This window comes from Rattus norvegicus, chromosome 1, assembly GCF_021556685.1.
Source record: "Rattus norvegicus strain SHRSP/BbbUtx chromosome 1, alternate assembly SHRSP_T2T, whole genome shotgun sequence".
NCBI lineage: Eukaryota > Metazoa > Chordata > Mammalia > Rodentia > Muridae > Rattus > Rattus norvegicus.
Genome location: NC_141534.1, coordinates 194,574,765 through 194,587,537, shown reverse-complemented (window position 1 = coordinate 194,587,537; position 12,773 = coordinate 194,574,765). Strand labels below are relative to the sequence as shown.

Genomic DNA, 12,773 nt, shown 5'->3' with positions numbered 1-12,773 from the left:
CTTGAGCCTGATTTTTGATGGCAGGGCTGTAGGGAGAACCTATAACTACCTTGGGGGTCAGGATCAAGCTCTGCGGGACACCCATTGGCGCCATGTTTGGGGAACCCCCAAACTAGGCCAAGATTGTAAATAAAACACTGGATTGGGGAGGGGACGGTGGCCTAGAAGAATCAAAAAGCTGAAGCGGAAAGCTTAAGCACAGCGACCGTTAAGCGAGCACGCGCTTTGAGTTAGCCCCGCCCCGCTGTACTCCCTCGGCGCGCTCCCCATTCTCCCGCTCAGCGACGACGTCCGTGTTATGTGCGCGTGCGCGCGAAATAACGGCCGCTGGCGGAGGGAAGTGGGGGGTGGAATCGTTCAAGTGGGGGAAGAGAAGCCGCCTAGTCTCCCGCGCGCCCACCACCTGCACCATCGCCAGCCAATCAGCAACCGTCTCGGGGGTCTCGCGCTCGGGGCGGCTAGGGCTGCTGGGTGGCTACCCCGTCCCTCCGCCCTCTAGAGTCCCTCCTGTACTTCCCCCTCCCGCTGGCCCCGCGCGCACTCGCGCTCGCGCCCGCTCCAGCCTCTTGTGTGTCCTCGCGCCCCCCGCCCGCCCTCCGGCGCGCAGTGTGCTCCGCTCCCCCACCCTCCTCCCCCCTCCCTCCTTGCGCGCCTCCTCCCCGGGTCCCCCCTCCCCCACCGCTGCCTCCTCCCGCCCCGGGGTGAGCGCGAGCCACCTCCCTCCTCCCTCCGCCATGGATCCCAGCAACTGGAGCAGCTTCATCTTCCAGGTAACAACCCCCGCCCCCCCGCCCCTGCCCCCCCTCCCACACCCCCTCCTGCCCGCCCTCCCTCCTGTCCCACACCCCCTCCGCGCGCCCGGTGCGCGCGCAGCTGTCCCCCTCCCTCCCTCGCGCCCTCCCCCGCCCTCCCCGAGGCGCCGGCTGGGCGCGCGCGCGCGGCGGGGGCCGAAGCTGCTCCCTCGCTCCCCCCACCCCGCCCCGCCAGGCTCCAACTGCCGCCACCACCGCCGCCGCCGCCCGGGCCCCCGCCCCCGGCCCCGGCCCTCGGCCCCGCGGGGCCTCTCGCCCCCACCCAGGGGGCGTCGCCTCCGCCGCCGCGCTCCGCGCCCCACAAGACGCCCTCCTTCCCTCCCTCCCGCCGGCCGGGGTGCGCGGGCGGCGGGGCGGCCCTCGGGCCATGCGTTCGGCTCGGCCCAACCCGGCCGGCCGGGGGCGGCGCCCCGAGCCCGGGCCCCGCGCGGCCCGTGCCCCCGGCTCCCGCTGAGCACCGGGGGCCCCACTGTGGCCGAGGCCATGTTCCCCGTGTTCCCTTGCACGCTGCTGGCCCCCCCCTTCCCCGTGCTGGGCCTGGACTCCCGGGGGGTGGGCGGCCTCATGAACTCCTTCCCGCCACCTCAGGGTCACGCCCAGAACCCCCTGCAGGTCGGGGCTGAGCTCCAGTCCCGCTTCTTTGCCTCCCAGGGCTGCGCCCAGAGTCCATTCCAGGTGAGTAGGGGCCGGGCCGGGCGGGCAGGCGCCGACCAGCGACCGCGGCCCACACGGCGCCTTGTCTCCGCAGGCCGCGCCAGCGCCCCCACCCACGCCCCAGGCCCCGGCGGCCGAGCCCCTCCAAGTGGACTTGCTCCCGGTTCTCGCCGCCGCGCAAGAATCAGCCGCAGCGGCTGCAGCTGCTGCGGCTGCTGCCGCTGCAGTGGTTACTGCACCCCCGGCCCCTGCTGCCGCCTCCACAGTGGACACAGCGGCCCTGAAGCAGCCTCCGGCGCCTCCTCCACCACCCCCTGCCGTATCCGCACCAGCCGCCGAGGCCGCGCCCCCCGCCGCGGCTGCCACTATCGCCGCAGCGGCTGCCACCGCTGTTGTCGCCCCAACCTCGACGGTCGCTGTGGCCCCGGTTGCATCTGTCTTGGAGAAGAAGACAAAGAGCAAGGGGCCCTACATTTGCGCTTTGTGCGCCAAGGAGTTCAAGAACGGCTACAACCTCCGAAGGCACGAAGCCATCCACACAGGAGCCAAGGCTGGCCGGGTCCCCTCGGGTGCTATGAAGATGCCCACGATGGTGCCCCTGAGCCTCTTGAGCGTCCCCCAGCTGAGCGGGGCCAGCGGGGGTGGGGGAGAAGCCGGGGCTGGCGGCGGCACGGCCGCGGTGGCGGCTGGTGGTGTTGTGACCACGACTGCCTCTGGAAAGCGCATCCGGAAGAATCACGCCTGTGAGATGTGCGGCAAGGCCTTCCGCGACGTCTACCACCTGAACCGACATAAGCTGTCGCATTCGGACGAGAAGCCCTACCAGTGCCCTGTGTGCCAGCAGCGCTTCAAGCGCAAGGACCGCATGAGTTACCACGTGCGCTCACATGACGGCGCTGTGCACAAGCCCTACAACTGCTCCCACTGTGGCAAGAGCTTCTCCCGGTGTGCAGGGGCCTCGGCTGCCCACTAGGCCGATGGTGGGGGGAGGGCAACAAGGTGGCCTATCTTTGGCTGGTGGGGAGGCGGCTCCCGTTCCTGGGGACAGGCACCACTCCCAGGGAGGAGGGAAGTGAGCCTCGTGGTTATTAGGAACAGGGGGTGGTACTTTTGTAGAAGAGGTGGGTCTTTGGGCTGAAGGAAAGTAGCCTCTGGGCAGAAGAGGAATCTTGGTTTGAGAGCTCTCCTGCCTGAGGACTGAAGCTGTGGGGAAACGCTGGGACTTTGGAAAGGAATTTTGGAGGAACCTAAGTAGATTTGAGGCACACCTCACCTTGTAGCCTTAGCCCTAACACACGCCCCCTCCCACCTCAACATGTCCTTAGGCCGGATCACCTCAACAGTCACGTCAGACAAGTGCACTCTACAGAGCGGCCCTTCAAATGTGAGGTAGGAAGCCCGCTTCCTCCTGTCCTGGTTTTCATGATTTTGATCCTCATTGTAGCTGTGTGGGTTCAGCCTCTCAGACCCCCTTTTTCTCTCTCTTTTTGCCTCTTCACTCCATTTTCACATTTCTTCTTCAAGGCCTGGTCATCTCACGCCCATTTCCTACAGATCAAAGATCCCCAAGGCTCTGATCCCTTTATCTTGCTCCCTTCTCTCTACTCCCCGAAGCTTTAACTCTCCTGTGACCCCCCACACCCTCCCCCCCAGAAATGTGAGGCAGCTTTTGCTACGAAGGATCGACTCCGAGCGCACACAGTACGACACGAGGAGAAGGTGCCATGTCATGTGTGTGGCAAGATGCTGAGCTCAGCTTATATTTCGGACCACATGAAGGTGCACAGCCAGGGCCCTCACCATGTCTGTGAGCTCTGCAACAAAGGTACATGCTAAGGGATGCTAGGAGGGCAGGGATAAAGTGGGGTTGGGTGGGCACAGAGCTGTTGGTTTTTTCACTGATTTGGGTCAAGGGTGCTGCAGCCAAGAGCTCGTGGCGTGTAGAGAACCCTTTAAGAAGCAAGCACAACACCATTGGAAGCAACTGAACATCACTAAATTAAGTACCATGGCTCACAGGAGGCTGTCCACCAGAAACTCAGCCTCTTGGGTGTGCTTGGGGAAAATGAAGTGGGACGCGGTTGCTTTGAGAAAGAAATCACCAAAAAGCCTGTCCCCAGGGTTTCAACTTTGCAGCCACAAGTTCTTGTCTCCAACTCTTGGGGCAGGTGGAGTAGATGAGCATGGGTGTAACAAGCCCTACCCAGTAACAGAACCTGTTTTCAATGTGGTTATTTACTAAAGGAGCTGAGACTGGGGCACTGGATGGGGGGACACAGCCGTCTCTACTGAGAGTCAGCCCTTTAGAAAGCTAGGCAACAGCGTGCTGTCATGGGGGAAGGTCTCTGTAGGTATTAAGGGTTAAGAAATGGGTACCACTCGGAACAGGCCCCAAGCTCAGGGAAAGGCTATGTTCCACTGGAGTAGTTGGCCCCAGCCTACCAAGGATGTGGTGGGAGGAGGACAGTGCCACATGAGGAGGGTGTCCCCAGCCTAGGAGAACAGCCCTGTCTCCGGGGTCTCCACCAGGCTGACCCCAAACCCGCATCCCACCCCCACCCCCCCCCATAGGCTTCACCACAGCAGCATACCTGCGCATCCACGCGGTGAAGGACCATGGGCTCCAGGCCCCGCGGGCTGACCGCATCCTGTGCAAGCTGTGCAGCGTGCACTGCAAGACCCCTGCCCAGCTGGCCGGCCACATGCAGACCCATCTGGGGGGGGCCGCCCCTCCTATCCCGGGAGATGCCCCCCAGCCACAGCCTACCTGCTGAGGGGGACCCCTGCACCCACCAGGCAAGGTGTGGGACATGGCTGGGGGGGCAGGATGGGATGTGTGGGACAAGGGAACGCAAAGGGCCCAATAGGGGATCTCAGGAAGGCCAGGGATGCCAGTCTGTCACTCAGATTAGGGAGACTTGGGGTCCAGAGAGGGCAGTATGGACATGCTCTGTCTGGGTAAGCAGGCAGGCCAAAGCCTCTGGGGACCTGATAGGAAGTAACGGCTGTGTCCCAGGGGAAGTAGGGAAATAGTTGAAAAGTCTGGGGTATGAAGTATGTTTCTTGCCATTTAGGTTGTGCTGTGATCCTTGGTGTTTCTTATTGTAGGTACTGGTGAGGTTTGTCCAATGGCAGCGGCAGCAGCAGCAGCAGCAGCAGCGGCAGCAGCAGCAGTGGTGGCAGCCCCTCCCACAGCTGTGGGCACCCTCTCTGGGGCAGAGGGGGTACCAGTGAGCTCTCAGCCACTTCCCTCCCAGCCTTGGTGAGCTCCAAGTTGATGGAGGACAGGGGAGAGCAGAGGAAAGCTCTCTTGGTACAGTCTCCTCTTCCCACCAACTTCCTCACGTCATCAACCAAGGAGCCTCCAGACGGAGAGGAGGAAGAAGGAATTCACTAGGTTTTAACGATGTTTCTCCTGCTCCTTTCTTCTCCCTATCAGAGCTGACCCTACAAACACCTGTCCCCTGAGTTGTGTTGAAGTCCCCTGGACAGTGAGCAGGGGTGGCAGAGGACAGCAGCAGCCACTGCCCTCAACCTTTAAGCCCTTGCCTTTCCTCCCAGGGATTTGTGAGCCTTTCCTTAGAAGGTCCTGTGCTCTCCTCCTGTCCCCTCCCCTACTGTCTGCTGCCCCTTCCTGGGGAGTTGGTGCTTTCTTTTTTTGTTGTTGTTTTTTTCCCAGGGGTAGGGAGGAGAGAGAGGAGGGGAATTAAGATTCTGTCCCAGAAAAGAGAGAAGGTGGTGTTGAGGGGCAGAAGCAGGGAAGGCAGAGGGATACTTTGAGTAAGGTTGTGTGGTTAAACCCCAAGCATCCTACTGGAGTATCTGTCCAGGGAAAAGCCAAGGGGAGCATCAGAAGGAGCCACTAGGGCCAGAGGCAGAACAAGAGAATCTTAGGGGGCCAGGGTAAAGGAGGGGAGCCAGGGAATAAGAGGTGCTTCCTGGGGGTGGGGGAATGCAGCCATAGTGTCTTCCCCTTCCCTCTTCCACCCCAGCTCCAGCCCTGGTCTTTTCTTCCTCTTTCCCACAACAGAAGATATGGCCCTGGCCATGACATCGTGTTCCTGTGTCCCTTGCATGTTCCCCACTCTCCCCTCCCTCCTTTTGCGCAGACCCCATTACAATAAATTTTAAATAAAAACTTGTCTCTGGGTTCCTGTGTTATCTTCGTCAAGCCCCTGATGTGTGTGTGCCTCACCTCTTCTAGGGAGAGGAAGGGGTTTTTTGTTAGCCTTGATCTTAGTCCCAACCTTTCTTGCCCTGCAAAGTGATAGCTGCAGTACAACACGAATTTAGGGTAGATCCAACAATACAGACGTTGTGGAGAGCAAACTCCAGGTCTTCAGGGAATACCCACTTGAGATTTGGGGTGCCTAAGCTAGTTATTGATGCTGCCCTGTCCACAACCCCGTACCAAGCTGCACAGATGCCCCTCCAAATGCCTGCATATGTAGACCCCAGGGCCCATGGTTGTTACAGGCAGGGTTCAGTAAACTGCATTGGGGTCCCGCTGTGATGGCCATGGACTGCTTGCCCTAGCTGTTTCTAGCTTTCTGGAATTCCCTTTTCTGGGCTTTGCTCAGACCTTTACAAAGACCCTTAAGCTTTCATCACGCACTGCTGCTGCTGCTTTCCAGGAGTAAGGACGGCTTCAGTTCTGCAGGCTCCCTTGTGAAACCCCACGCAGTTCCCTGCAACCGCCCCAAACTTAGACCTGTTTGCTTAACCCACCCAATCCTCACTGGTCCAACTCTTCGCAAACCTACGTCTCTGCCAGGATCCCCCGGTGACCGTTGGCGGGAGGGGCCGAGGACTTAGGAAGGGGGTGCCCCACCAGGAGGTGCGCGTGAGAAAAGGCAGGGAGGGGGCGAGAAAGGGCAGGGAGGGGGCACGAGTGGTCCCGGGGCCGGTTACCCAGGTAACACGGGGCCTGGCACGAGGTTCCCTTGGGCTATCGGGAGGGGCAGGAGGCGTGCTAGGGGCGGGGGCGGCGCGGCAGCAGTGGAGCTTAAGGGAGGGGACCAGAAAAGAAGGGCCGAGCAAACCCGGAGGAGAGAGGAGGGGAGACCCGCCACCTCCCTTCATTGCTCACAGACTTGTTCCCTCCCCGGTCTGCGGCTGCTGCAGCAGCGGCGGCGGCGGCGGCGGCGGGACGCAGGAGCAGTCCCGAGGCTGGCCACGGATGAGACTGGAACGAACTGAGACTGCTGGTAGGTGTGGACGACAGACAGCTGGGTGGCATGGGAATGCAGGTGCCAGGCGAACTAGAGGGTGGTGCTGGGTGCGTCGTACCATCAGGAGAAGATCCCCTCCCCCTTGGCCTCTGCTGAAAGCAACAAGGGAACCCCTAAAAGAAGGGCTGAGAAGGTATGCACAAGATACTGGGTCTCCCCAAGAAGGGACTGGGAGGAGGCAGACGGGCATTTGAACCCAAATACGCAGTAGAAAAACCTGCTGCACTTCTCAGGTGGTGCTCAGAGAGGAGGGAAGGGTACAAAAGGAACAGAGTGTGTGGGTCCTCTGTCCGTCTGCCTGTTGGAGTATCTGGTGCATGCACAGATTTTGATGTTCTGATGCACCTTTGAGTTGGGAGCTGAGAGTCTGGGTCTTGTTGGGTGTGTTGGATGGATCTAGAAACAGACCCAAGAGCAGTTCTGTTTAGAAAAGGGTTTATCTCCCCATGACTCTCCAAGCAGACTTTAAGCAGAACACTTCTCCACCCGAGGGTGTCCCACCTTAAAGCAAAGGAAACCCCAACTTTTCCTCCTCTCCCAAGGGACAGTACAGGCTAGCCTTAAATCAGAATCCTAGCCCTCTTGGGCCTGTGGTGATGGGAGACCTTCTTCCCTCCTCACCAAGCCTGTCTCCTCCTTTTCCAGGATTTGCTACTGTCATTGCTGTTTTCTCTTCCCCACCGGCCCTCTCCCATCTCTCTTCTCTAAGATGGCAGCCAGTAGCTCTGAGGTCTCTGAGATGAAGGGGGTAGAAGACAGTTCCAACACCCACTCAGAAGGTCCCAGGCATTCTGAAGAAGGACTGGGTCCTGTCCAGGTTGTAGCAGAGAACCTAGACCAGCCAGAGGCCCTTCAGTCAGGCCCAGACACCACTGCAGCCCCTGTGGACTCAGGGCCTAAGGCTGAGCTGGCACCAGAAACCACAGAGACCCCAGTTGAAACCCCAGAAACAGTCCAGGCCACAGACCTCAGTGTAAACCCAGGAGAAGACTCCAAAACCTGCCCCAGCCCCAAAGAGGCATGCCAAGAGCCGGCATCCAGACCAGAGGTGAACAGAGAGGCTACAGCAGAGCAAGGGGCTGAGCAGCAGTCTGCAGCCCCTCCTGAGCCAACCTCAGAGCAGGCTTTGCAGCTAAATACCCAGTCAGACCCTCAGCCAACTTCCCAGCCTCCTCCTAAACCACCCCTTCAGGCAGAGCCCCCCACCCAAGAGAACCCTACCACAGAGGTCCTGACAGAAAGTACAGGGGAAAAACAAGAAAATGGAGCAGTGGTTCCCCTTCAGGCTGGTGATGGGGAAGAGGGCCCAGCCCCCCAGCCTCACTCACCACCCTCAACTAAAACACCCCCAGCCAATGGGGCACCCCCCCGTGTGCTGCAGAAGCTGGTTGAGGAAGACAGAATAGGAAGGGCTCATGGTGGGCATCCAGGATCTCCTCGAGGTAGCCTAAGCCGTCATCCCAGCTCCCAGCTGGCAGGTCCTGGGGTGGAAGGGGGTGAAGGCACCCAGAAACCTCGGGACTATATCATCCTTGCCATCCTGTCCTGCTTCTGCCCCATGTGGCCTGTCAACATTGTGGCCTTCGCTTATGCCGTCATGGTGAGCTCCAAGGGACCCCGGCCCAAGTGTACTATGGCTCCCAGCTTCCTGCCAGTGTCAGCCCAGAGCCCCAGTAACGACACCTTCCCTCACCTCTCTGCATGGATCCCACTTTTCCAATTGCCAGGCCTTTGCTTGCCTCTCACCTAACCCTCCAAGGCACTACTGCCCTTCAAGTGGGAGGGAAACAGATGTTTCATATAATCTTGCTGACCTGTACCCATTTCCTCCTGCATCCCCAATTCTCCTTCCTTAATCCAATGGGGCTGTCTTCCCTCTGGACTCTCACCTGATCCCTGCTGGGCTGGCTCCTGCTGACCTGGGCCATGATACCTCCAAACCCCTCACCCTCACCCCAGTCCCGGAACAGCCTGCAACAGGGGGACGTGGATGGGGCTCAACGTCTGGGTCGAGTAGCCAAGCTCTTAAGCATCGTGGCGCTGGTTGGGGGGGTCCTCATCATCATCGCCTCCTGCGTCATCAACTTAGGCGGTGAGTGGGGGTCGGGGACAGGAAGGGGAGGTGTGGAGGGTTGACAAGGGCAGCTTTACTAACCCCTGACCCTGCTCTCTCCTGTCTGTCCTCCCTATTCCTTTGTCTCTTCCTTCCTCCCTGTCTGTCTTTCCCTCTCCTCTCCCACAGTGTATAAGTGAGGGGCTCTGCCCTGCATTCCAAGACTTTTCTTCCTGTTGGGAGCTGTCTTGGGTCCATCCCAATCCTGGGAGAATCCCAGTCCATGGCCCTGGCCCCCACCCCTAGGGACTGAGGGAGCCTGAGCGGGCCTTGTTTACAGCTTCTTCCCTACTCCTGCATCCTGCCAGGCTCCTCTGCCAGCCGTAGGCTTCCTTTCTCCCTGCACTTTTGCCTGCAGATCTCCCCTCCTGCCTCTTGACCCCCCTAGTCCTGCACTCTGAAAACCCCTCTGCACTTCTGGACGCCTCCCTGAACATCTAAATTGTACTCTGCACCTCCGCATCCCTCCCAGCCTCCTTGCACTTCTCCCTGCCCCTGGAATCCTCTGAACCTTAATTAACCCTGACCTCCCAACTTTCATTGTCTTGGTATCTAACCCATCCCTTTCTTCCCTTCCCTAACATTCTTTCCCCTTGCCACATCCCCTGACCCCTTCTCATCTTTCCCTTAGCGTCTTCACCCTCCTGCCAACACTTAGTCTGCAAAACCTGCAGTACTTAGGTCAGGCTGAGGGAAGAAGGATGGTGTGGGGAGAGGTCTGCCTAGCTAGGGGCTCTGACTGTTCTCTACTGGGGACCACCCAGGCCCAGATCATACCCCCACCCTAACCCCTAAGGTGCCTATTGGGTCGCAAAGCTGGCAAGCCAGACCTCACCTGGGGTACTTGCACAAGAGTGGGAGTCCTGGTTCTGAACATTCAGGGGAGGAAGGGGTATAGCTGTGGCTGAAGAGTCAGCCTAAATTGACCTGCCCATTTGGGCTTTTTAACCTCAAGAGTTTCTCGAAGGTCCATTTATGTGCTTTGTAAACAGTAGAATTTTAAAAAAAATTTAAAAAGGACCAAAGTTCTCAACTGCAGGGAGCAAGGGAAGGGCGCGAGCTCTGTAATATTCTCTAAGAGGACGAGGGAGGTTTGTTGCACGCCACAGCCCACTGAGGAGGCAGAGAGCCAGCTGCGATGCATTTCGGAGTTGGTCGGTGTTTTTTTTTTTTTGTTTGTTTGTTTTCTTTCTTTAAAAAAAGTTGGGGGGAAAACTAAAATTCCTTTAAAAAAATAAAACTGAGTCTCCCTTTTTGTATGCTGAATGCTGCATGAGTCTTAAACACTAATAAACAGAGAATGCATGAGACTGGCCTCAGTTGGTCCCTGTGTTGGTTTGCAGAGTCAAGGTACTGCTTTCTGGCAGGCCCTAGTGAACGGAATACGCATGCGCTGCCGCAGTGGCCATCTTTAGTATGGGCCGAAGTTAGTGATGCCTGAGGGCCTCATTGCGCATGCGCAAGTGGTCTCTCTTTTTTTTTTTTTTCCCTTCCAAGTAGTTTTGACTACCACGGAGCCTCCGCGCGCCATTTCTCTGCGCCTGCGTACTGCGATCCTGCGCAGCCAGGGAGGCGGGTTTTAGCTCCAGGTTTGTACCGCTGCTGAGTAGACGCGAACTAGGTTTGCCGGGTTTAAAAAAATGGCTTCCATCCAGGTGATGGAGAAGGCGATGTGAAAGCGAGAAAGCAGGCCCTTCCCTTTCCAGCTCCGAGCGTGTCTCCTGCCGGTCCCTGGGAACGGCAGAATTCTGGATCCGTGGGGTGGGGTCTGTCCTAGCAGGGACCTGAGCGCCCCCTCCTGGGGACCGTGCTCTGGCCGCAGTCAGTTGTTGGACTGCCTCGTTGGTGATTTCTTAGACCCCCACTGGATCTAAAGCCTTTTGGGTGAGGCACCCTGGTTTGGTACTCCAGAGTCTCCTATATTGCTGGGCTCTTCTCTAGTACTCTATGTCCCTTGCCCTGGGCCATGGAACCATTGCAGGCAGCACAGCGGCGCCTCTGTCTGAAGAAGGGGAAGTGACTTCCGGCCTCCAGGCTCTGGCGGTGGAGGACACTGGCGGTCCCTCTGTCTCGGCTAGTAAGGCCGAGGAAGAGGGGAAAGGCAGTCAGGAGGAGGCCGGGCGTGAGGCATCCAGGGCTGAGGAGGCACTAGAAGCTTCCAGCGCTGTGAGCGACGAGCGTGCCGAGGGAGAATCCGAAGACTGGTGCGTGCCCTGCAGCGACGAGGAGGTGGAGCTGCCGGCCAATGGGCAGTCCTGGATGCCCCCACCCTCCGAAATCCAGCGGCTCTATGAACTGCTGGCTACCCAAGGTACTCTGGAGCTTCAAGCGGAGATCCTACCCCGCCGGCCGCCTACTCCTGAGGCCCAGAGTGAAGAGGAGAGATCAGATGAGGAGCCAGAGGCCAAAGAGGAGGAGGAGGAAAAGTGAGGCCATGCTTTACACATTATTCACGGGACTTCTCTCTTGAACACTGAAACTGGAGGGAGGGGAGAGCAGGAAAGGGAGAGGCAGCGGGCTGGGGTATGCCAGCAGGTGTTTGGGAGAGCTTCTCTCACCCTTCGCTTTCTGTCCACCCTGTTTCAGGCCGCACATGCCTACAGAGTTTGACTTTGATGATGAGCCAGTGACACCCAAGGACTCACTGATTGACAGAAGACGTACACCAGGTAGGAATGAGAGGGAAGAATTGAGGGGAAGTAAAGGGCCTCTTTTAGTTACCTCAGAAGAGGGCTGGTCTGAGGCCTTGGCTGATTTCTGCCGTCATGCAAGATGGAGCATTCACACAGTGGCAGCCTATTTCTGACTTAGGTCAATGCTATACTTTTCTGTCAGAGACCCACAAACCTTCCCAAAAGTCCAAGATCTCCTGACATCCCAGCCCGTCGCCTTTCTAGAGTTTACTTTCAGAATCATTCTTGAGCTCTCTCCCAGCTGGTTAAGCCAACAGCAAGTTGCATTAATTAGCTCCACTTCTACAGTTCCACCTTCGATTTCTCTTGTTGACACTTTTCACAGTTCTAACTAGTATCCGCAGTCCTGGTCTTAGCAACCAGAGTAGTCCTTCTAAGTGAAGTCTTGTCTTTTCTCTGCTTGTACTCCTCCAGAGGATTCCATCACAGGGAAGAGCATGTCCAGTGCCTCTGCCCCAGTGCCCTGTACTCAGAATAAATCTGCCTCCTGCCCCAGGACCTTTGCACTTGATGGCTATGTTCCCCAGCCATTGCATTATGGGTATCTTAGCTTAATATCAGCCATCCTGTGTGTGGCCCAAACCTCAACATTTGCTTCTCTGTGCTCCCCAGGCCTAAAAAGTATGTATTTAACAAGATCTCTACGTGTAGGGGCTTGGGGATGCTCACTGGCTTAATGGTGTCACATTTCCTACCTTCTTAGGAAGCTCAGCCCGGAGCCAGAAACGGGAGGCGCGTCTGGATAAAGTCCTCTCAGACATGAAGCGACATAAGAAACTAGAGGAGCAGATCCTTCGGACCGGGAGAGACCTCTTCAGCTTAGACTCAGAAGGCCCCAGCCCTGCCAGCCCTCCACTCCGATCCTCAGGAAATAGTCTCTTTCCCAGGCAGCGAAAGTACTGACTGTTGCTGCTCTGGCCTACAGGTGCAGACTGTTTTGTGCTGAGCATGGCCGGCCTTTCCCATCCCAGGCTCTTGTAACAGAAAAAGCCTCAAGCTCCCAGCGCAGTGCCTTGCAGGAGAGTGTGTGTGTGTGTGTGTGTGTGTGTGTGTGTGTGTGTGTGTGTGTGTGTGTGTGTGTGCGCGCGTGTGTGTGTTGTTGTTGTTGTTGTTGTTGTTTAGTGTCTGTTTACAGTTTTGAGCTGGATATGCTGAATCTAATAAAAGATGCCTGATGATCTTTTCAGAGGAGAGACTGCCGCTCAACCCAAGCACATGTTCTTACTTGGGCAGAGGCAGAACTGTATCCCTCCACAGTGATATACTGAAG

General features: G+C 58.0%; 3 protein-coding genes and 1 pseudogene across 16 annotated transcripts; 3 read left to right on the top strand and 1 right to left on the bottom strand.

The window, feature by feature from the left end:
• The first annotated feature begins 349 nt into the window (after window positions 1-349).
• On the top strand, window positions 350-5,608 carry Maz (MYC associated zinc finger protein). Of its 11 annotated transcripts, none has more exons than XM_087593398.1 (7): window positions 350-770; window positions 1,425-1,487; window positions 1,561-2,411; window positions 2,792-2,855; window positions 3,120-3,291; window positions 4,038-4,262; window positions 4,575-5,608. In XM_087593398.1, exons 1-6 carry the CDS (start codon window positions 735-737, stop codon window positions 4,238-4,240), a joined length of 1,389 nt encoding a protein of 462 aa, XP_087449524.1. In that variant the 5' UTR covers window positions 350-734; the 3' UTR covers window positions 4,241-4,262; window positions 4,575-5,608.
• Window positions 4,502-7,358, bottom strand: LOC148007815 (uncharacterized; annotated as a pseudogene).
• Window positions 6,464-10,574, top strand: Prrt2 (proline-rich transmembrane protein 2). 3 transcript variants are annotated; one of them, XM_087572198.1, is made up of 4 exons: window positions 6,464-6,673; window positions 7,343-8,297; window positions 8,657-8,789; window positions 10,311-10,574. In XM_087572198.1, the coding sequence occupies exons 2-4, from the start codon at window positions 7,407-7,409 to the stop codon at window positions 10,391-10,393; spliced, it is 1,107 nt and encodes a 368-aa protein (XP_087428324.1). In that variant the 5' UTR covers window positions 6,464-6,673; window positions 7,343-7,406; the 3' UTR covers window positions 10,394-10,574.
• Pagr1 (Paxip1-associated glutamate-rich protein 1) lies at window positions 10,340-12,696 on the top strand. 2 transcript variants are annotated; one of them, NM_001393856.1, is given in 4 exon segments: window positions 10,340-11,236; window positions 11,397-11,479; window positions 12,207-12,556; window positions 12,587-12,696. In NM_001393856.1, coding segments are annotated over 3 exon segments (762 nt in total). In that variant the 5' UTR covers window positions 10,340-10,757; the 3' UTR covers window positions 12,407-12,556; window positions 12,587-12,696.
• Window positions 12,697-12,773: the final 77 nt, after the last annotated feature.

Coding starts and splice junctions, on each gene's coding strand:
- Maz (XM_087593361.1), top strand. CDS start 1,296: ATGTTCCCCGTGTTCCCTTGCACGCTGCTGGCCCCCCCCTTCCCCGTG. Junction 1,488..1,560: donor GCGCCCAGAGTCCATTCCAG/GTGAGTAGGGGC, acceptor TTGTCTCCGCAG/GCCGCGCCAGCGCCCCCACC. Junction 2,412..2,791: donor TGTGGCAAGAGCTTCTCCCG/GTGTGCAGGGGC, acceptor ACATGTCCTTAG/GCCGGATCACCTCAACAGTC.
- Prrt2 (XM_087572198.1), top strand. CDS start 7,407: ATGGCAGCCAGTAGCTCTGAGGTCTCTGAGATGAAGGGGGTAGAAGAC. Junction 8,298..8,656: donor CCTTCGCTTATGCCGTCATG/GTGAGCTCCAAG, acceptor CCCTCACCCCAG/TCCCGGAACAGCCTGCAACA. Junction 8,790..10,310: donor CTGCGTCATCAACTTAGGCG/GTGAGTGGGGGT, acceptor CCTTCCAAGTAG/TTTTGACTACCACGGAGCCT.
- Pagr1 (XM_087659746.1), top strand. CDS start 10,758: ATGTCCCTTGCCCTGGGCCATGGAACCATTGCAGGCAGCACAGCGGCG. Junction 11,237..11,396: donor AAAGAGGAGGAGGAGGAAAA/GTGAGGCCATGC, acceptor ACCCTGTTTCAG/GCCGCACATGCCTACAGAGT. Junction 11,480..12,206: donor TGACAGAAGACGTACACCAG/GTAGGAATGAGA, acceptor CTACCTTCTTAG/GAAGCTCAGCCCGGAGCCAG.